The sequence below is a fragment of the Aspergillus viridinutans genome (genome assembly GCF_018404265.1).
Source record: "Aspergillus viridinutans IFM 47045 DNA, scaffold_4, whole genome shotgun sequence".
Classification (NCBI taxonomy): Eukaryota; Fungi; Ascomycota; class Eurotiomycetes; order Eurotiales; family Aspergillaceae; genus Aspergillus; species Aspergillus viridinutans.
The window spans coordinates 2839736-2860714 of NW_025091220.1; the positions used below are offsets into that span (position 1 = coordinate 2839736).

Sequence of the window (20979 nt, forward strand, 5' to 3'; positions counted from 1 at the left end):
AGTACTCTATCAATGATTGGGTTTTGCTAGTCTACGCCTTGCCCGGGGTGTTTTAGCTCGTCGCAATCTTTGAGCGTAGTTCAGCACCTGGTCTTGCCCATAAACTGCTAGCAGTAAAGCTGGGAGTTCAAGTTGCTTCTTCAAGTTGCAACGTGTCCAAAGGATTGATGAACCGGCAGCACCCAAGGCTTTTGGTTATCTAGTGTAAATCTTCTGTTGCGAGTACGACGCTTCTAGTGGACGGATAGATCATGACACGAGGAGGTAGTTACAGGAAGCTTTTTGGTACGAGACGTGCGGCTCAATCTGTCTCCATCTGATTCTCCTGATCCGATTCCTTAACATGGTCCCGAACGCCTCTGAGAAAAGCTTCAACAGCATCCCCGCCACCAAGAGGAACACCTCCTCTGTGCATGAAACCACCATTTTCAACAGGGATCTTGAGGGCCTCGCTTATGCTTGGTAGGCCGCCATCTCTGATAGCAACAGTCAAGCTAGCAAGACTCTGTGAGAATTGAGGGGAATGAAGGACTTTCCGCAATATGCTCTTCTTTTGCGACAGGTCGAGCGAGAGCATTGCGGCTTCTACGATCTCAGGATCGGTCTCAGCAAGCGACACATCTTCGGATTCCTGCGCTAAAAGAAGGAGGGTCGGTGGTAGATAGCTTAAGAGATTGTCAACGGTTCGATCGTCCGCAGACTCTAGAAAAGGGATCGTAGATGATGGCGAAAGGAGGTCTTGTAGCGTTGTGAAAGGTCTGTCGGGGTCTTGGGACTGGTTCTGGTTCCCCTGTAAGGACCTCAAGAAGCTCTGTACAACAGACGAAGGGGTTGAGTCGGCGGCCGCCCTGAGAAGACCAGATCAGCTCAGAAAATTTCAGTACAGTGATGGTCAAAAACCAGGAATTAAATTTCGGTGCGGGAACCAATGGGGACGGTAGAACAGAAGCAGGAAGATGTACCTACGCTCTTCCACCGTCAGCACCACCCTCCCTCGCTTCCTCTCCTTCTTCTCTGATGTCGCCACCCGTAGCGTCCAGGCCGGCACCTCCACTGCCTCCGTGGTTGTGGCTTGGATCATGGTCCGCGCCCTCGACATCCTCCATCGTCTCATCGTCGTCGCCGCCGCTAGAAGGACCACCTCTGGGAAGGTTTGCAATTGCATGCGCGACGTCGACTTCTTCACCCTGAAGTAATTCGTTGACAATTTCGCCTAGCTTGAGATCTCTGGGGCTGAACCAGCTAGGATCGCCTCTCTCATGCTGAGATCTTGACTGGAGCCAGAATAGATAGCGCTGCGAGCTGGAGGAGAACTTCAATACGAAGATTCGGCCGTTTGTGGGTGCGTCTTTGCCAGCTGGTTGATACGGGGTGAAGGTCCCGTCTGATGGGACCATTACGAGATCCAATTCGGGTTGGTCAGGAGGAGCGGTTCTTGGACGCCAGCAAAAGTGCACCAATTCATCCTCGGAGTAGAGGTAGATGTAACCTGGAGTAGGCTTCGGCTTGACCACGGGGTTTGAACTTGACACCTGCTCAGACGAAAAGCAGTGTTAGTAACGGTCATAAAGCAGTTGCCAGACCGAATCGTGGCCATTTGATAGACAGAGGTTATGGTCAAGATGTCGGGGTTGTAGTGGCAGATACTCACATCAAGGTCACAGATACCAGCTTTGAACGTAATGAGCGGGGCTATAGACATGGCGAAGGTCTATGAGAATGAAGAGTAAAGGTGGAAAAAGATGGTAGAGCTGGAATTTGTCAGCCGTATTGTGATGTTGTTCGAGGCGGGACGGTGTTGTTGTGATTGTTGGTAAGCTCTGAAGCAACGGGTTCCAGAAGTGTAGGTACGTCAGTTCAAGAATGATGGGGCTGAGAAAGCTTCCATTGCGTTAAAGGCTTCTATGGTTGACCGGAGCTGGACACCTCAGGCAAGCAACAGTGACCTTATCAGGGACTCCAAATCGGCACTAGCGCGATTCGGTTAATTGATAGGGCTCGCGTTCCCACAAACCTCAGGATTTCCGCCCGGGGCCGCAAGTAGTCAGTCACACTTCAATCCAACAACCACCCGCCGTCGACAACCACCCACCCCCTCCTACATTCTTTTCAGACCACCTTCGTCCCCGGTAGCCAATATGTCGGACTCTACTGTTGGCCAGACGAAGCAGTTTGGAAAGGGCCAGAGGACCGTTCCGGCTCAGAAGGCCCAGAAATGGTACCCCGTTGATGACGAGACGCAGCCCAAGAAAGTCAGTACGCCCTATACAGAGAGAAATGCTTGATTGGAGATGCGGTTTTATTTATGAATGAATGCGACGATTGCGCCGGTCAATGATGCCGCTTTTGTGTGTGGATCAAGCCCAGTGTCAATGTGAACATGAATTGATAAGGGAAATCGCATCTCCGGGGATATATCTGCATATCCATAGCTTGCAATTGTGTTCGGATTAATGGGAACAAGAGTTTTCTGACATGCTTGTGCGTTTGAACAGGTTCGCAAGGCTCTTCGTCCTACCAAGCTCCGGGAAAGCCTTCAGCCCGGTACTATTCTGATCCTCCTCGCCGGTCGCTTCCGTGGCAAGCGTGTCATCCTCCTCAAGCACCTTGACCAGGGTGTCCTCCTCGTTACCGGTCCCTTCAAGATCAACGGTGTTCCTCTCAGACGGGTGAACTCTCGCTACGTGATCGCCACTAGCAAGCGTGTGGACATCAGCAGCGTCGACCAGAGCGTCCTCGAGAAGGTCAGCGCTTCGGACTACTTCACCAAGGAGAAGAAGGCCGAGAAGAAGACCGAGGAGGCTTTCTTCAAGCAGGGAGAGAAGCCCGAGGTATGTGAATTCTGTCGATCAACTGGATCCTATGCACGACGGAGGAGGAAATTACTCCGTTGTGAGTCGACAACACGTACTAATATGCGACTGTTTACAACAGAAGAAGAAGGTTGCCAGCGCTCGTGCCAGCGACCAGAAGGCCGTCGACCAGTCCATCCTGGCCTCCGTCAAGAAGGAGGCCTTCCTCGGCAGCTACCTCGCCAGCTCCTTCAGCCTCCGGAACGGTGACAAGCCCCACGAGATGAAGTGGTAAACGTGCGTGGCGGCCGCGGGTTCGGTAGTGATTGTGGAGGAAATCTTGCGCGAGGGGCGGCTTGGATTGCAAATGGGCGTCCCCACTCCCTGGGGATCGCATATCTCTTTTGCAGCGCGGGAGGAACAAGTTCATGAAATAATGTAACTCGATACGGACTCCGTCTTTGCTTAGGATTGCGGTCAATTCGGAAAAACCGGTTGTCATTTCCTTGTTTCAACGAAAAGTCTCCTCCAGCGTGGCCCGATTTGCAGGACCTCTTTAAAGAAAAGCCGAAATGTCAAAGAAAAAAAAAGAATACCTTTTCCAGTTGTTACACGTGCCCTTGAAAAGACTAGGCTGGGCGTTATCGTTTTATGTTAAGTATGATACATCTCTCATTTCCGGGTTCAGGTCGAGATCCAAAAATAGGGACTGTCAGGTTCTGTTCCAACTTCCAACTTCAGCGTCGTGCACATCGCCATCTCATTTATTCTATCCGAAGCCCAAGCGACATCACTTACAGCGGGTATCAGTCCCAAGGAACATGCGATTGCGACCTTACAACGAGGATACTCGCTTTGAGCTGTCTCGAGAACGCCAGCGCAACAGTCTGTACGGAGTAGTAGCCCATGCCACCGCATCATCAAGCATCCAAATCCAAAATATAAAAGTGACAATCGCACCCATACCATATAGAAAACCATGACCTCATGAACCCACAAACCCCAAAAATTACTCATCCCTCTGCTTCCGCAACCGACGACGACTCCCATTCCTCAACCTCCTCGTAGACCCCTCCACAGCCCTTCGAATCTTCTCATCGATATCCCCCTCCTGGCCCAGGCTAGCGCTAAGCTGACTCTGCGCATCATCTATAACACTACCCGTTCCATCCTCACCATCGCCGACAGTCGTCCCACACATCCAGTCCAGAATACCCCAAGGCCCGAAATTCCCTTCCGCCCCACTTAGCAAATGCACATCCGTGCGACGCGCAATGCCACCCAGGAAGAAACTCGTCGGCATCACAGAGTACCCGGAGAAGGCGAAGGTCTCCTCAATGGATATTATGGACAGGTAGAGGAGGTAGGTGAGCATGTGGAGGCGGAAGAGCATGGCAGGTGCGTATGTTGGGATGAAGTTGGCGAGGAGGTATGCGATGGGGTGATCATAGTGCGCAGTGAGGGGAAACGGTGCGCGCAGTGAGTGATACCATGATTCATGGTACTTTGCGACACTATATTGCTTGGAGTGAAGGGCGTAGCGATGGACAGCGTATGCTAGGATCTACAGCGTCTCAAATGAGTCAAATACAGGCCACAGAGTTTATCCTCCCAAAGGGATGCGAGATCACTCACCTCTCTCCCGAACAGGCCTCGGAACAAGTCCTTGACAATCTCCCAGGGCATCGGCAATCGCATGGACACTTTGAGAGCGCTGCGCATTCCGAGCACCTTGGTGCGAACGACCTCAATGGCGGCTTGCGCGGCGATGCTCAAAGCAAGGTTGGCCAGCGCCCATCCCGCGATTTTGAAGTCCTTTGCTCGGATTTTGCTGCGCTTGCTTCCTGCAGGAAGGCCAATCTCTCCATGCGCCTTGATCACCACTGCTGCGGAGGGCGTCAAGACGTCAAACAGGAAGAAGAGGACCGAGGGAAAGACGTAAAAGAAGAGTCGCACGGCCATGGTACCGAACAATTCAACCCTGAGAGGAGGATGCGACAGCACAAGGGTCGACCATGTCATAAAGAAGAATAACAAGTTGAGGCTTGTGCTGTACGAGGAAATCGTAGGAATGAGAAATAGCGAAAGGACTGGCAGGGAGAAGAGCGCATCCATTTTGTTTGCGATCTGCGCATTAGCCTTCGGTATAAGTGTTAGATGTGCTTGTTTGATTCAACAATTGCATATCCCAAGGTCTGTAGCTGAAGTAATTTTGTAGAATATGCAATCTCTTGCCTGCAACTTGCAGATGTGTCTGACATGGCGATATTTGTGGCTGGGGTCCGCAAGAAATACTAAGTAGGGCACAAGTTTGCCTAGTTGCGGAGATCGCGATAAGCTTTACGTCACTGTCAGCAAAGCAATCATCTACAGGAATGCAGGAAAGTAGAACAATGCAATTGTTGCGCTTGCTAAATTGACGACGTCTTCGTGATTGGAAAGTGGGACCTTTTAAATGAAGGTAGCGATCCGATCGTTCAAAGACCATGTTCAGGTAAGGACAAGGAATGAAAAGGACGCTGTTATCTGCATCAAGACTGTATATATATTGCTTTCCCGTGATCGTCAGAATACTTATTCTGAGTAGCATCTTAGGACAGATCTTAGGACACGTCGCCATAATTCTTGATTCCATCCAATCATTCCACCAAGCTTTCTATAGATTTACGAGGTAACTAATGAGAATACTGATGTGCCTGGCTCCTGTATGTGCATTCGCTTAATGAGTTGCAAAAGTCCAAAGGTGGCACAAGAGTATAATTGAACAAGCAAACTAGGCGATGAGCAATTAGCAAGTAGAAGAGAATAATACTACTAATTTCATTTATCAGTCTTCTGAGGCTAAAGCACAGGACCATCACAATAACGATAAGAGACAGAGCAAAATGCTCGAGGGTATCTAAGAATACACCGCACAATAGGAACATGACGATACCAAACTCCTACTTCGACTGAGATGATGGAACGCCGTTCTTCAAGCCCCAATTGAAAGCCTTCTTTCGGAGATCAGGAATCACCTGCAGGAATACCAGGTTACTGAGCCAGCTTGTCACAGTATCGACAATGATCGAATTCCTAGGGCTGGCACCAAGAGCACTCGCTTTCATCATGTGGCCGACAAACATCGTAGTAATCAAATAGTCACCTTTCTCCAAGCTTTGAATCGACGCCCTGGCGACTTCAATCGGACGCTGTGGCTTGTCGGCAGCTTCCAGTTCCTTTGTAAGTTGAGGCTTGAGTTCTTGCTCGTTGTCAAAACCGGGGCTGAGAATACCCATGGGAAAGATAGTGTGGATCTTAACATCGGCCGGTGGGGCTGCATTTCTGGCTCTCGCTGCCCGAGCACCGTTGTACACCTCAATCTCTTGACTCAGAGTATCGGCCAGAGATCGAATGGCGGCCTTGGCCGGGGAATATGGAGCGTATCCCGTAATGGAGACAAAAGCAAGAGTGGAACAGGTGAAGATAAGATGTCTCTGAGGCAACGGTACCTGCTGGCTGGGGGCAATGGGCTTGAGCCAGCTCCTGAGAGTCGCATGTGCTGTATTCGCAGCGGTCCAATATACGGTGTCCATCTGGTTTCGCAGTGTGTTGACCGGGGTTTCGACGAAGAAACCAGGCTCACAGTAGCCAGCGCAACACCAAACGACATCTGGAGCGAGACCATGATTCCACTCAGTGACCTCGGCAATAACACGCTCGCATTCTGCGGCATCTGTCAAGTCGGCACTGATATAGTGGAATCTTTGTTTCTTGACGTCTTTGGCGGTTCCCTGCACTAATGTGAGCACCATAGATTGAAGGCAGAGACGGGGAGTCTGTCTACCTTAATGGCCTCCAGAGCTTCTCTGAGCTTCTGGACCGTGCGAGCCACGATAACGATGTTGGCACCTTTTTCAGCGAGCTGGCACGCCACAGCCTTGCCCATTCCATCGGAACCACCAGTGACAACAATGGTCTGCAGAGAAATGTTCAGCATGCAGTACGGTCTAAAATGAGAGTTCCCAACGTACCCGACCCTCAACAGGGAAATGGTTTGTTCGAAAGCCGAACATTTTGGATACGCTATATACGATAAGACCGCAGAGAATGAGTGAAATTCCCAGTGTAGCGGGGGAAGAGTCAGAGGGTATAAACGAATGAATTTGAGACATGAGAATAGAAACAAGTAAGAAAGATTCAGGAAGAGGAAGAAGAAAGCGGCTATAAACAATGATCCTCGTTTAGATGGGCTCCTGCCTGAAGGTCGTCGGCGTCTCAACTAGTGAAGAAGGAGCTCACAACAAAAGTTCCTGGATACCTGAGGCAGAAATTTCCGTACTCGCCGATACCAGCTCCCAGGCGGGTTTGGTATTATTGGGCGATGTCCCGCCCGTATCAATAGGTAAATAGACAAATAAAACAAACATACTTGACTTAGTTTAGCGCTGCGACGGCGGTGAGAAGTAAATCCCAGAATTTTATCGCAAAAGTCATCAACTCGACAGAGTCGATCTTGGTCAAAATAAGCTCATATCGCCAATTTTCCTCGAAAATGGCCAAGAAAAGGAAGGCGGGCGGTCGCCCTGCAAAGCAGAACTCCACTCAGGAGTCTGAGCGCACAAAGTTTGCTTTCGAGGAAAGGTTCGACGATTCCGAGGATGAGTTCGAAGCGGGCCGCGACCACATTTTGCTGGAAGAAGCCCCGGAGGCAAAGAGACGGAGGAAAGTGGCAGAGCAAGGTTTGTCTGAGTAGTTGCATTTTGCATTCGTCCTATCCGTTCCTGACTTTGTGTCCCATAGAGGAAGCGCTTCAGCCATCCGACGAGGAGATCATGGGCTACGAGTCTATGGACGAGGACGACCTAGACGACGAGGAAGATTACGAAGAAGATGTCTATGAAGATGAGGATGATGATGATGATGATGATGATGAAATGGGGATGGGTTCATCGAAGACCAAAAAGCCCCGCCGTGGCGATAGCCCTGGCTCGAATGCTTCAGAAGATGAGGAAGGCATTGCTGCGTGGGGAACGTCCAAGAAGGATCTTTACAACGCCGATCAAATCGAGACCGAAGCTGATGCGCTCGAAGAAGAGGCGGAAGCAAAGCGACTCCAACAGAAGCACCTACAAGCCATGAACGAGGAAGACTTTGGCTTCGACGAAACGGAATGGGTTGAATCTGACAAGAAGGAAGACGCAGAAGATGAGGCTGGTGTGGTAACGGAAGTTCTTCCGCAGGTGGAGATTACGGACGAAATGAGCACAGAAGAGAAGCTGAAAATCCTGAAGACGAGATATCCTGAGTTCGAGCCGTTGGCGAGAGATTTTGTCGATCTTCAAGCAAAACATGCCGAACTCGAAAAAGCTGCCAAAGCCGTGAAGGCGCCGGAAGACGAGGAAGCGATGTTGGGACCAGCTCCGGCTCCCGTCATCAAGTTTCGTGCTCTGTCGGCTTACCTGGGAGCGATTAGCATGTACTTCATGCTCTTATCGTCGTCTCAGGACGCATCTGGGAAACCATCTCCTCTGCCGCCCGCTCAATTACGAGCTCACCCAGTCATGGGGTCATTAGTCAAGTTCAGAAAGCTCTGGGAGACAGTCAAGGATCTCTCCGTTCCCGAAATCCCCAAGGAGGATGCTACGAAGAAGCAAGAGAGCAAGCAGCACTCAGATGCCCCTCTATCGACAACCAAGGAGCAAGTCCAGAAGAGCAAGCGAGAGCAGGAACCGAAAAAGAAGAAGAAGAACGAAAAGAAACTATCTAAAGCCCAGCGCGCAGCCGAGGCAGCACAGGCGGAAGCCGAAGCCCGCAGAGCAGAGAAGCTACGCGAGACGGAAGCGAACCTTGCAGACCTTTCGAAACTCGTCACAGAGCCCACCAAAAAGCGCAAGAGCCAGAAAACCAAGTCGGCACGGGACGCTGAAGACTCCGACTTTGGTGATGAGGATGCTCTTACCGCCAAGGAGGCCGAAGAAAAAGCCAGGCAGAAACGCTCGCTGCGTTTCTACACCTCCCAGCTTGCACAGAAGGCCAACAAGCGCAGTGCAGCTGGTCGAGACGCTGGTGGTGATGCGGATCTGCCTTATCGCGAGCGGTTGAAGGATCGTCAAGCTCGCTTGAATGCTGAAGCCGAGAAGCGTGGTAAGCAAAGACCAGACAAGATGGAGCAGCTTGGCGGCGACAGTGATGAGGAAGACCATAGACTCGCCAAGGAGCTCAGGGGCGGCCGATCCGGAACCGACGATGACGAGTATTACGATATGGTCGCGGCCCGCTCCAAGCAGAAGAAGGACGAAAAGAAGGCTCGCGCAGAGGCTTATGCGGCCGCAGCACGCGAAGGCGGACGTGTGGAGGTCCAAGAGGAGATTGGAACAGACGGCAAACGTGCCATCACCTACCAGATTGAGAAGAATAAGGGTCTTGCGCCGAAGCGCAATAAGGATTCCCGCAACCCCCGTGTCAAGAAGAGGAAGAAGTTTGAAGAGAAGAAGAAGAAGCTCGCCAGTATCCGCCAGATGTACAAGGGAGGTGAAGGTCCTGGTGGATATGGTGGTGAACTTACTGGTATCAAGAAGAACCTGGTCAAGAGTGTCAAGCTATAGATCATCGTTCAACTTTCCTCTTTGGATACATGCACAACGGGCGTTCATTGTGTTCTCTAAAATATGGGTTTGCGTGTACATATATAACCATCTGATGATATACACCTCTTTCAATCTCTTGCATTCTACTTTTCTCCTGCACCTCCATTCTCTTCACCTTTGCACCTCTCCATCAGATGCTCAGTGATACTCTGCATCCACAAAGCGAAGTAATACCACCTCAAGTAAAACTGAATTGATAACATGAAACTTCAGCGCAAGCTCTCTGGCTGATGTACCATGTGTTATTCTTCCATCCTAGCAGAGATGGACTCAAGCATGTCTCTCACCCCTTCAGCATCGCAAGTGTTCGACAAATTCCAGGTCAGGAAACGTCTCGCTAAAACGTCCTAGATTCAGCAAAGATTACCATCAGTCTTCCGCATCGCCCTAGAAATGAGATAATCCTACCGATTCAGCCAGAGTCTCTGTCTCTTCAGCCGACAATGTGGCACAAGCCGCGATCAGGTTCTCGCCGCGAGCAGAGAGAGCAGCGAGCTCATTCGCCCGGTCAACGATTGTTTGACTTACCCCGTTCATTGCTGCGCAACTGCTGAAGTGAGTATCTCAAGATCGTTTACTGTGAGAGGCACATACATCGTCCCGAAACTTTTGTTGCTACGACCTGGACGGAAACTGTACTCGGTATGAATCAGATATCATGGAGCCTTTGAATTGACCTCAAGGTATGCACGGGACCATACTTATAGAGATAGGTGATTTGGTCTTCCACTTGGCGAGCCTCTCCAGAGATACGAACTTCCATATGTCCCAGGTTGAGTCTAGGCCTTGGCTGAAGGAATCCGTTTTCGAATATTTCGTGAAAATGCGTTGCCGCGATGACCTTCGGCGCGTCCTCAAGGCTCAGCAAATGCTCAAGTATCCCGCAGGTGAGGCCGATGCCATCTGTGAGTCGCAGTTAAGTCCTGGCAGAGTGCTGGAGATAATGGAGAGACAAACCGCTTTCGTTGGTTCCCTTGCCGAATTCATCGATTAGGAGTAAGCTTCTTCCAGTTACCTGCTTCAGGTCAAAGGAAATTTGTTGAAGGTCATTCATGAATGTACTTTGGATCTGGTGCTAGTGAGCAGCCCGTAACAGCTTATCCTCGTTGCTAGGTTACGAAATCATACCTTTGACACACTCTCTTGGGAGTTCATTTTCACCAGAATCTTGTCAGTCACTCCGATTTCCGCCTTCTCTGCTGGAACGAAGCTGCTATGATCAGTTCGCTGTCACATAGTATGATTATAGCATATACCTTCCGACTTGTGCCAGATATACGTTCAGAGCAACCTGTCTCTCAGTTGAAGCCTCAGATACATGTTCACTGGAGGTCCATACCTGTTTCATATAGACGCTTTTGCCAGAGTAATTGGGACCGGTAAGAATAAGCATACTTGGACCATGGGGGTTCTCCAGCGCCTCCTGTGAGGCTCGACTTCCAGTCTCCCAGCTGCCCCCTACTAAAAACGTATCATTTGGTACGTATGATGGGACTGTCAACTCCTGAAGTATGTGCCTTGGATATGTCAACGATTTAGAATAATACATTACCAGGACGATCTCACCTGCCACCTTTGATTCTGATCATATTCTCCTCCACCATCCTGGGGCGAACCATATTATAGAAACTCGCTGCTTGAGCCATAGCAAGGAGACTGAAAGTATGAGTCTGAATCACCGATATGCGAGTCAATGCATTACCTGTCGATCTGGCCACACATATCTGACGCTTGCACGAGCACATCCTCATATTGCAGAACCTTCTGCGCAAGATCATACACAATCTCAATTTCCTTTTCTTCAAAAGCATGGAAGTTAGCTCATCGTCGCGATAAAGGAGATTCTTTGTAGAATACCGCAAATCAGCCCATATATGTCACCCAAGCTCTGGTCCATCTCCCTCATTCTGAAGTCCTTAAAGTATGCTCGATTCTCAGTGACAAAGATAAGCTCCCAATCATCAGCAGTGCCGCTGTAAGCTGCTTCACCCCTGTCGTTGAGTGGAACTGCAATATTGAATCCGAGCTGGGGAAAGTATATCACGTTCACGTCAATGTCGAGGCTTTCAGGTATTGTCGCTGCTATCTCTGTCGCAACTTCTTTCAGGAGATCGTTCAAACCGTCATAAGTGTCCTTCATCCGATCAAGTTCTCGGTCAAGACCTGGCTTCACAACAGTTCTACCTTGGTCTTCTGAGCAATCAATATCGACCTGTGGAAAAGGATTAGCTGGGGCGTCACCGAATCCTGAGCGGATTATACAATTTCCTGAATCATCCTTCCTACTCGGTACAGTTGAGATGCTTCAAATACACGGAGAGCCTGGACATTCATTAGTATGTTCGCAGCATTTCCATAAAAGGTCGTACCTGAATACGCAAGCTCAGGTTATCAGCACCGAATGTCTCCTTCAAGGCATCATGAATATCAATGCCATAGAAGGCGAACTGAGCGATATTAGCCAGGCCCGTACAGACTGCGCGTAAGCACTAGGTCAACGTACAGCAAGTAGTGTAGCCCAGACTGTTGTCTTGAAACCGGTGATCTTAGCACTTCCAGTACTGATGCCTTTTCGGAGGTTGATCATTACGGGCCGAAGGTTTTTGATATGCTTCAAACTCTTCACGATCTTATTTAAGGCATTATAATTGTCCTGCCTCAGGTAGACACTGATGAAGTCATGCCGCTCGCAGATGACATTCATTTCAACACTCGGGCGAAGGAACATTTGTCTAAGACGGTTTCTCCCCTGTGGAGTATGTGCGAATCGCTGGAACAAACCATATACGGAGAGGCCTTCTTTCGAGGCTGGTGACTTTCTTCCGGGGCCTTGATTGAGCATGCTGGGGTGTGACTCGGACTCCGTGATTTGCAGGGAAAGTAAGGTGCTTCTATTGATGAACCTAGAACACCGTTAGAAAGACATGTCGCAATCGGGGACTTGAGTTTCCAGGACTTACATGGTTCCTTTGAGGCTGAACATCTCGACAGAGCGGACTTGATACGATCCAGTTGATCCAAGCGTAGTGATCGAGTCAGTAGTTCTTCGTCTTTGGAGGTATGCGAGGACAGCGCCGGCACAGCCTATGGTGACAGTATTCTCCATATCGATGGAGCTTGCCATGTGCAGAAGCCTTCCCTCCTGAAGTGTAAAACCCAAGCTCTCCGCATCCAGCTGCTCAGGGTCAATCAATCCATTGTGAGGGACAAAGAACTTAATCCGTTGTTCGTGAGCTGACGCAACCTCCAGAGCCGCCAATTTAGCTGTAGCATTGGAATGGCTGAATTCTTGTGACGGGCGTATATCGAGTTGATAAGGCAGGTAACGATGAGTGCCTACAGAGCCACCAATCAGCTATATGTAAACGCAAGCATTGTCAAGAATTAGCATACCACCTTGTTCTGAGCTTTGTGCTGTATTCAAGTAGTCAACGCGAGCTGAGGTAAGGAGCACCGTGGGCTTCGTCTGTTCGATCACTAGCCTGTGTCAGTGCTTTTCTCAGGGACGAACGGGAAGATCATGACCAACAGCTATCAATTGCATCGTTACTTGAAGATCGTATATCCCCTAAAAGGTAGAGCCTTTCTTCCTGGGCTGAGTAGTACGAGCAACCGATGGTACCTGATTCTCGAATATCGATTGCGACAATGACCTGCTCAAGATCGTCGTCAGACGACCTCTCCAATGAGCTATGACAGACCCTGTGATCCGTTTCATTGTTTGAATGAAGCGGTCCTAATGCAGAAGTTCTTCGCGAATTGGAGCTGGGATTGTTTGAAATATTTGGTCTCTGGCGTAAGGGCACCAGTTCGTCCGTACGGTTGTTCCTCGAATTGCGAGAATGTGGTGTAATGTATGACTGATACGCTGTGCGTCTTCTCTTCGTTTGAGACGACATATTTGGCAAGGATTCTTTAAGGTAGCAGACGCTGATGAGATTATTGATCGAGGGGGCGTTGAACTGCCTCTATTGTTGGCTAGTCTAAAACCTCAGACTTCCATGGTTCACATGGTCTTGATCTGCTACAGTTTTGAACCATGAGAGATTTCATTCATTCATGCAATTATTTTTGTTCATGTCACTCATTTACTATACACAAGAGGAGATGCTATTGTACATATCCAAAAAAAAGATAAACTCCATCAAAGGCAAGTGGCGCCAGATCTTGAGCCAGCCAAGAAAATGCACACAGATGATACACCAACACCGACTAACAAATATACTCCCTTACATTGAAGAAATCATGCCTTTTCCTCCTTTGGACCGTCTGCTGCGACTTCAAGCGCGGTCTTGTCCGCGTTGAACGAGATGACGGCAGTTTGTCCCGAGGTCAATTCACCACGAATGATCTTATCAGCGAGCCTATTACCAATCTCCTTGGCTATCAAGCGATTAAGAGGCCGAGCACCATACTTGGGATCATAGCCCTTCTCGCAAAGCCAATCTTTGATCTCGTTGTCAACTTGCAGGACAATGCGGCGGTCATCAAGCCTTGCCTGCAGTTCCTTGATTCGGATATCAACGATATCCCGCAACGCCTCTCGTGAAAGTCTCTTGAAGATGATGAACTCATCGATACGGTTGAGGAACTCCGGAGGATAGGCACCCTGCACGACTTCCATAACCGCCTGTTTGATGTCAGGGGAGAGTTCGGCATCGCCGTAATCCTTGAAGGAATGCAATGGATTCGCTCCAACAAGGATGTCGGCACCGAGGTTCGATGTCAAGACTATGAGGGTATTCCTGAAATCGACTTTGTGACCTTGGGAATCTGTTAGGAAGCCTTCGTCTAGAACCTGCAGCAGCAAGGCAGAGATGTCGCGATGAGCCTTTTCAAACTCGTCAAACAACAGGACTGCGTACGGTTTCCGTCTCACGGCCTCCGTGAGCTGTCCTGCATCATCGTAACCGACGTATCCGGCAGGTGACCCGATAAGACGGCTAATTGTGTGTTTCTCCTGGAATTCGCTCATATCGAATCTCAAGACGGCAGTTTCAGTCGAGAACAAAAACTCCGCCATCCTCTTGCACAGTTCTGTCTTTCCAACACCAGTAGGACCCAAGAACATAAACGACGCCAGCGGACGATTCTGACCACTCAGACCCGCTCTCTGCATCCGTACAGCGTTTGCGACGGCTGTGAGAGCTTCGTCCTGTCCACGAACCGACTGTCTAAGCGTATCCTCCATGTGGATGAGTTTCTCCACCTCTCCAGCCATAAGCTTGTTGACAGGAATGCCGGTTGTCCTAGACACGACGTTTGCGATGTCATCCGGAGTCACAGAGTCGTGAATCAATGCCGTCTCTCCTGCAGTCGCCTCTTCGCCCTCTTTGGGCAGTTTCGCCTCAAGGCTTGGAATTGTCGAATATCTCAACTCTCCAGCTTTTGCAAAATTACCCTCTCTCTGTGCCTGGTCGAGCTCGAACCGAGCACGTTCAAGCTCTTCCTTAGTGCGCTTGAGGGACTCAATCTCCGCCTTCTCCTTCTCCCAAACCTCGGTGAGTTTCGCAGATTCTTCTTGTTTGGCCTTCAGGTCCTCCTGCAGCTTTTCGCGTCGCTCACGACTAACGATGTCAGTCTCCTTGCGAAGAGATTCAAGCTCGATCTGAATAGTAGTAATTTGGCGATCTAATTCTCTGATCACATCGGGCTTCGATTCTTGCTGGAGTCGCAGAGCCGAGGCTGCCTCGTCAACGAGATCGATAGCCTTGTCGGGAAGGAACCGGTCAGTGATGTAGCGGTTGCTGTACGTTGCTGCGGCGACTAGGGCTGCGTCGGTAATCCGCACACCGTGGTGTACTTCGTACTTGTTCTTGATACCACGCAAGATGGATATCGTAGCGGCGACAGACGGCTCGCCAACTTGGATGGGTTGGAATCGTCGTGCCAGAGCGACATCTTTCTCGATCAATCTGTACTCGTTCAGAGTGGTGGCACCACAGCACTGCAGGTCACCTCTGGACAGTGCTGGCTTGAGAAGGTTACTAGCATCGATGCTGCCCTCAGCCTTGCCTAGCCCAAGCAGGGTATGAAGTTCATCGATGAAGAGAATCACACCACCTTGCGCGTCTTCAACTTCCTTGAGAACAGACTTCAAACGTTCTTCAAAGTCACCTCGGAACTTTGCACCAGCAATGAGCGAGCCAAGATCAAGGGCAATGACACGCTTGTCCTTGATACTTTCTGGAACATCTCCCTGCACGATTCGTTGAGCCAATCCTTCCAGAATCGCAGTTTTGCCAGTACCAGCCGCTCCGATGAGGACGGGATTGTTCTTCGTTCTCCTCGATAATACTTGGATAGTGCGGTGGATTTCCGAATCTCTTCCAATAACTGGGTCGAGTTTCCCTTTCTTGGCCTTCTCCGTGAGATCGACACCGAATTGTTCCAATGCCGACTTCTCTGGCTCGCCGCCCAAATTCATTCGATGTGTACCACCAGGGGGATGCGGTCGTCCATTAGCATAGTGGCGAATTGAAGATATCGACTGCAGAGCGGCGGTGAGGGAAGCTCTAGGCAGAAGAGACTGTGTTTGTGGGAGACAACGTAATGTCTGGGAAGGACGGAATATACGCTTCGGTGATAGAGCGGGCGTTCGCAGAAGCCGGGCTCGAGCGAGCTGCCTCGACGCCATGGCGGTTTTGGTGGTGGTACGAGCAGCTGAATTCAATTTTCGATCGTAGGTTTCAGTAAGGTACAAGATAAAAATTAAACGCCAGATGTACAAGTGTGTGGCTTCCTATATAACCCCAGTACCCGACGGTCCCAAGGTGATCCAAGCATCCTGATGCTTCTCGAAAGCTCCACCTTTCTGAGTGCTGTGAGTGGCGGAAGCTCTCCAGCAGAACCGACCAAGCTCCGTCACCTCCCAGATCACGTGTAGCCCCGTCGAGGGGCTTTTTTCGCACCTAACCCGCTTTTGCCCAGGACCCTCCTTGGGAGAAAAAAAAACTTCTTCTACTGGACACCTCACCCCTCTCCTATTTATTGCTTCTACTTTCCCCTCTTCTTTTCTAACCACACACATATTTTTCAATTCTCTATATCATATCACAATGGGTTTCACCGACTTCGTCTCTGAGGCTGGCCTCACCCGTATGTCTTCTTTTTATTCTTTTGCCTCTGGTCAGTAGCTAATGGTGCCCCTCAGTTGCCAACAACTACCTGGCTAGCAGGAGCTACATCGTTGGGTAAGACTCACATTTTTTGGGGTTTTCTTCATCAAATTGTATCCTCCAACGCACAAGCTTCACCTCGATTGCATGATGAAAACAAATTGGTCCGTGTTTAGGAGGCGGATTAAGACCCCGCTGGATGACTACACAACAATTGCGAGAAATCGTGTTTCTGATTACGAGGAAGAATCTGCGTGCTACTCTGGAGACGAATACAACTTGTGCTCAAAGAAGCAATACCTAGGTTCGGTTTGGCTAACATGTCACAAATAGCGATGCTMCCTCCCAGGCCGATGTTGTGACCTTCAAGGCCTTCTCTGGCGCCCCTGACGCTGAGAAGTACCCTCACGTTGCTCGCTGGTACAAGCACATTGCTTCTTTCGAGCCTGAGTTCTCCAGCCTCCCTGGTGATGCCTCCAAGGCCTACACTGCCTATGGCCCCGAGACCACCGAGCTGCCCACCAACCCCAAGGACAAGCCCGCTGCTGAGGAAGACGACGACATGGACCTCTTCGGCAGTGATGAGGAAGAGGAGGACCCGGAGGTTGTTGCCGCTCGTGAGGCTCGCCTTGCTGAGTACAAGAAGAAGAAGGAGGGCAAGACTAAGCCTGCTGCCAAGTCCATTGTGACTCTCGAGGTTAAGCCTTGGGGTATGTTTGACCGCTGGTAGTCTATTTCTGACGTGAAACTAATTGCTCTTGTTTAGATGACGAGACCAACCTCGATGAGCTCCTCGAGAATGTCAAGGCCATTGAGATGGACGGTCTTGTCTGGGGTGCTTACAAGTGGGTTCCTGTTGGTTTCGGTATTAAGAAGCTCCAGATCAACCTTGTCGTTGAGGACGAGAAGGTTTCTCTGGACGAGCTTCAGCAGCAGATTGAGGAGGATGAGGACCACGTCCAGTCCACCGATGTCGTAAGTTTCGACCTTTGATCTGACGCCGAGACAATAGATGCTGACATTACCTCACAGGCCGCTATGCAGAAGCTGTAAATGAAATGCCCGTTATGAAGACCAACGGTGTGATGATGGAATATTTATGCGACTTGTAGTGTCATGAAACAACTAGAAGTCGACTGGAGCAGTCTCCAGTCGTTTTGATGAAAATCAAACCCAATGCACAAAATACCCACATTCAATTCGTCTCATTCTCATTGTGATGTAGAACCTACCAGTGAATTTGATATAGAGGAGAATATTACTACATGATTCGAGACAAGTGGTAGTTATTAGTTGTCGGTTGTTAGCCTGCTCTGTTGAACCAAGTTGTCCCTCAACTTCAGGTAGGCACACGGCCAGGAAGTCTTCCAATTCGAAGTTTCGTACGCGCCATACTAACTGCCTTTCGTACACCTTGGTAGTATAGGCTCAAGCGCCGATTCAAAAAGTAATCTATTACAACTGGCTGCTTATCTCAATATGAACACGCCTCCAAAACCACGAAATCACAAACTCCCTTTTAACGCCGCTGTACAACCTTGCAATCATTGGTATCATCTTCAAACGCTAAATATGAACTGCGCTGCTGTAACGAGAAACAGACGTTTCACCCATAGACATTTCATTCTTCCAGTCCTCAAAGGTTCAATCTTTGTGGGCAGCGCAAATAGCAACCGATCCTGCTTCATCTCATTAGCAAGGCTGGTTTAGTCGTTTGTTTGGCTGCGCTGAGCCATTCATGACTAAAAGAGCAGAATAAGAGATACCAGCTTCAAACGTTGGAATTTCCGAAGATTTCTCTTGCCCATCTGAGTCTTCCCTATCTGGTTCATGAATCCCTTCCTCAGTAGACCTATCAGTGATCTTTTTCGGGCGGCCTGAACGCTTGCCATCTTCCACATATTCCGGCAGAATACGCAGGTCAACCGCTGGATTGTAGCCTCGCTCCCTAGCTTTCTTAACCCAGTATTGGATGGTTTGGCGAGATAGACCGAGGCTTGCTTCAACCACCTTGATGTCAACACCAATAGTTATCATAGTTAAAGCTTGGACGCGTATGGTAATCGGATGAGGCATCTTAGGTTTAGATTGCATTTAGGCCAGTAGGCAGATATGGTGAATTGTAGGGGAAGGTTGCATTGAACGCAGCTTAGATCGAGGAGATCAAAAGGGGTTCTATATAATGATAGATCGAGTCACTAGAGGCTACGGGGCGTTGTTTTGATGCTACTATGTCTCCCTAGTAATTTTGCTGGTAATACTTATGGATGTCTTGCCAAGCTTAGGTACCAGCCGCCAAAGACTACTAGAACCACACCGTATTAGGTACCTAAGTGCGTATCATGGTCCTCCGGTCACCCGTACAAGCTAGTGCACAATTGGTCGATAACATCGTAGCGCAATACCTTACATGGAAGCTGTCTAATCCTTGAGAGCTGCGAATCTACACAGGCACTATCTGCATTCCATCTTTCACGCGGATTGATCGATTGCATTGATAGATCGCCAACCTACCCATAAATCCGAACCTCGTCGTGAGAAACCCGCCAAACCGGTCACTATGGGCTTCATATCGCGAATAATCACACTCTTTGGGCTGGTTCTGCTCGCGCATGCGTATGCCACATCTCTCGACCCGCCAACTATTCTAGAAGACTAACCAACTGAATCTAAATCTGCAGAGGCTACTCCGCCCACGAACACACAGTCCTATACAGTAACGTGCGCCTTTCCTCGGCCTCCACCGCGCTTCCCCATGATATCGTCATCGAAGCCTTGGTCTCCCTCGTCATCGTCTCCGCGGGACTCGTCCTAGGCACAGAGAAACTCAAGCCGATTAGCTGGAGTGAATGGGCCGGGGAGATTGAGAGGGAAGGCGGCGCGAGGAATCCTTATCTGCGGCTGGAGGAGCGATACAGTTTCTGGGATATCAAGGTGAGTTGACTTTCCCTTTTGCTGTCAGTTTGACCTGGGCTTATTCGGTACTAGGCGAAGAGGAAGGAATTCGCTGAATGGGTTCGGGGGAATGATGCCTTGGAGGAAGCGAAATAAGGAGAATCAATATATTGAGATGACGTTATGTGATGGTACATTGATAGTTCGCCTCGATTATAATGTATGAGGCGCCTGCCTCAGCATCATGGATGCTTTCTGCGCTTTTCTCATGATTTTCAAACACAGTCCATGATCAGGTCCTGGTAATTTCCGGGGTATGCTTCAGAAGGCATGTCGAGAACTGGTCATGCAGTACGGCTTTGACGATTATCCACTAGTCTAGGATGCTACGAAGACCATCTCAATGACGAGATGAAATGAGGGACAGGTCATACACGAAAGTACGCTCCATGGCATGTCTCCTATGCAGTAGGTGAACACTTCGCTTATGGGGCGATCAATGAAGGGCCGACGCACCTCTCTTCTAGCTGGCAAGCCGGGGAAGTGGACTGTGATAGGGAGTGGTGAGTCCGATCCATCTAACCTATACTCCGCATAGCCATATGCTAGCGGCAAGCTGTTCGCAAAGGGGACTTGATTTCATCATATCATCGTTTCGGGGACTACACAACATTTCGATGGGTTCTCCTTTTCTATGGTAAGTTTTCGTACGGATGTACCACAGACAGGCACAGTCTCATCAGAATCGGCAGATCCATGGAAGCGGAATGTCATTCGTGTGTAATGTAATTGGAGAGGAAAGCTATGTCGAATCATGCGCACCGCATCACATCCTTCTGCTATGTACCCAGAGATGAAAATTGGGTAGCCACGGATGGTACTTCAACTGAAGAATAGCAGGATGATTCCTCAATTATTTTTGAACTTGCTGCTGAGTAAATGCAAACCCCAAATAGTTCGACACGAATCAGGAACAGAATCTGACTGTCAGTTGATGTTCAAAGCATAGGCACTGCCGGGATCAAGAAGATATGGGGATGGAATTTGTGTGGAGGAGACAATTGCCTGGCGCCGCGCCGGAGTCCGTGTTCTTTCACTTACGGCCCTTGTCCGTTCCAACCGTTGCGCCTATCGAGAGATACACAGTCATGCGCTGCCACACATACGGTTCTGGACCAAGAAAGCAACCTATCCCGAACTGCTTCGGGCTTATTGTTCGCCACGGCTACACGGAAGAGGTCATCACCCCGGACCTGGGAATCCTAGTGCTGGATCAGATCCGGGAATTCCTCGCTCGGGAAAGCCCGTCCGCCAACTAGGCAGACGCGCACAAGGAGACTGATACCCTTCACCGTGCGTGGAAGTCGCAGGTTATCTATATTGTGGGCAAGGAGCAGCTTCGTATTGCAAGGGAGACCAATTTCTTTCGTCGCATGGTACTGGTGGCATTCCTGTGGATGCGAGACGCGAGCAGGACCAAGATCCAGCATCTGAATGTCCAGGCTGATCGGGTGGTGGAGGTTGGGTTTGTCAAGGAGATGTGAT

General features: G+C 49.7%; 9 protein-coding genes across 9 annotated transcripts; 4 read left to right on the plus strand and 5 right to left on the minus strand.

The window, feature by feature from the left end:
- Positions 1-301: 301 nt before the first annotated feature.
- On the minus strand, positions 302-1702 carry Aspvir_006936 (uncharacterized protein; the record flags this gene model as incomplete). The annotated part of the gene is made up of 3 exons (XM_043270124.1): positions 302-848; positions 967-1532; positions 1652-1702. The coding sequence occupies 3 exons, from the start codon at positions 1700-1702 to the stop codon at positions 302-304; spliced, it is 1164 nt and encodes a 387-aa protein (XP_043126059.1).
- Positions 1703-2138: 436 nt separating this feature from the next.
- Aspvir_006937 (60S ribosomal protein eL6) lies at positions 2139-3087 on the plus strand (the record flags this gene model as incomplete). The annotated part of the gene is made up of 3 exons (XM_043270125.1): positions 2139-2252; positions 2496-2831; positions 2935-3087. The coding sequence occupies 3 exons, from the start codon at positions 2139-2141 to the stop codon at positions 3085-3087; spliced, it is 603 nt and encodes a 200-aa protein (XP_043126060.1).
- Positions 3088-3801: 714 nt separating this feature from the next.
- Positions 3802-4907, minus strand: Aspvir_006938 (sterol desaturase family protein; the record flags this gene model as incomplete). Its single annotated transcript, XM_043270126.1, has 2 exons — positions 3802-4356; positions 4428-4907. 2 exons carry the CDS (start codon positions 4905-4907, stop codon positions 3802-3804), a joined length of 1035 nt encoding a protein of 344 aa, XP_043126061.1.
- An 827-nt stretch (positions 4908-5734) lies between these two features.
- ksrA (3-dehydrosphinganine reductase) lies at positions 5735-6847 on the minus strand (the record flags this gene model as incomplete). The annotated part of the gene is made up of 3 exons (XM_043270127.1): positions 5735-6565; positions 6619-6750; positions 6806-6847. The coding sequence occupies 3 exons, from the start codon at positions 6845-6847 to the stop codon at positions 5735-5737; spliced, it is 1005 nt and encodes a 334-aa protein (XP_043126062.1).
- Positions 6848-7326: 479 nt separating this feature from the next.
- Positions 7327-9379, plus strand: Aspvir_006940 (something about silencing 10 family protein; the record flags this gene model as incomplete). The annotated part of the gene is made up of 2 exons (XM_043270128.1): positions 7327-7513; positions 7575-9379. The coding sequence occupies 2 exons, from the start codon at positions 7327-7329 to the stop codon at positions 9377-9379; spliced, it is 1992 nt and encodes a 663-aa protein (XP_043126063.1).
- Positions 9380-9808: 429 nt separating this feature from the next.
- Aspvir_006941 (MutS family protein MSH5) lies at positions 9809-12796 on the minus strand (the record flags this gene model as incomplete). The annotated part of the gene is made up of 13 exons (XM_043270129.1): positions 9809-9968; positions 10016-10054; positions 10123-10324; positions 10379-10496; positions 10550-10631; positions 10678-10938; positions 10988-11077; positions 11124-11220; positions 11279-11633; positions 11791-11868; positions 11925-12324; positions 12382-12702; positions 12789-12796. 13 exons carry the CDS (start codon positions 12794-12796, stop codon positions 9809-9811), a joined length of 2211 nt encoding a protein of 736 aa, XP_043126064.1.
- An 868-nt stretch (positions 12797-13664) lies between these two features.
- Positions 13665-16058, minus strand: hsp78 (chaperone ATPase HSP78; the record flags this gene model as incomplete). Its single annotated transcript, XM_043270130.1, has 1 exon — positions 13665-16058. The coding sequence occupies one exon, from the start codon at positions 16056-16058 to the stop codon at positions 13665-13667; it is 2394 nt and encodes a 797-aa protein (XP_043126065.1).
- A 421-nt stretch (positions 16059-16479) lies between these two features.
- Positions 16480-17592, plus strand: Aspvir_006943 (translation elongation factor 1 subunit beta; the record flags this gene model as incomplete). The annotated part of the gene is made up of 5 exons (XM_043270131.1): positions 16480-16519; positions 16575-16614; positions 16873-17249; positions 17306-17514; positions 17572-17592. 5 exons carry the CDS (start codon positions 16480-16482, stop codon positions 17590-17592), a joined length of 687 nt encoding a protein of 228 aa, XP_043126066.1.
- A 1507-nt stretch (positions 17593-19099) lies between these two features.
- Aspvir_006944 (membrane magnesium transporter family protein) lies at positions 19100-19590 on the plus strand (the record flags this gene model as incomplete). Its single annotated transcript, XM_043270132.1, has 3 exons — positions 19100-19155; positions 19221-19473; positions 19528-19590. The coding sequence occupies 3 exons, from the start codon at positions 19100-19102 to the stop codon at positions 19588-19590; spliced, it is 372 nt and encodes a 123-aa protein (XP_043126067.1).
- Between the last annotated feature and the right edge of the window lie 1389 nt (positions 19591-20979).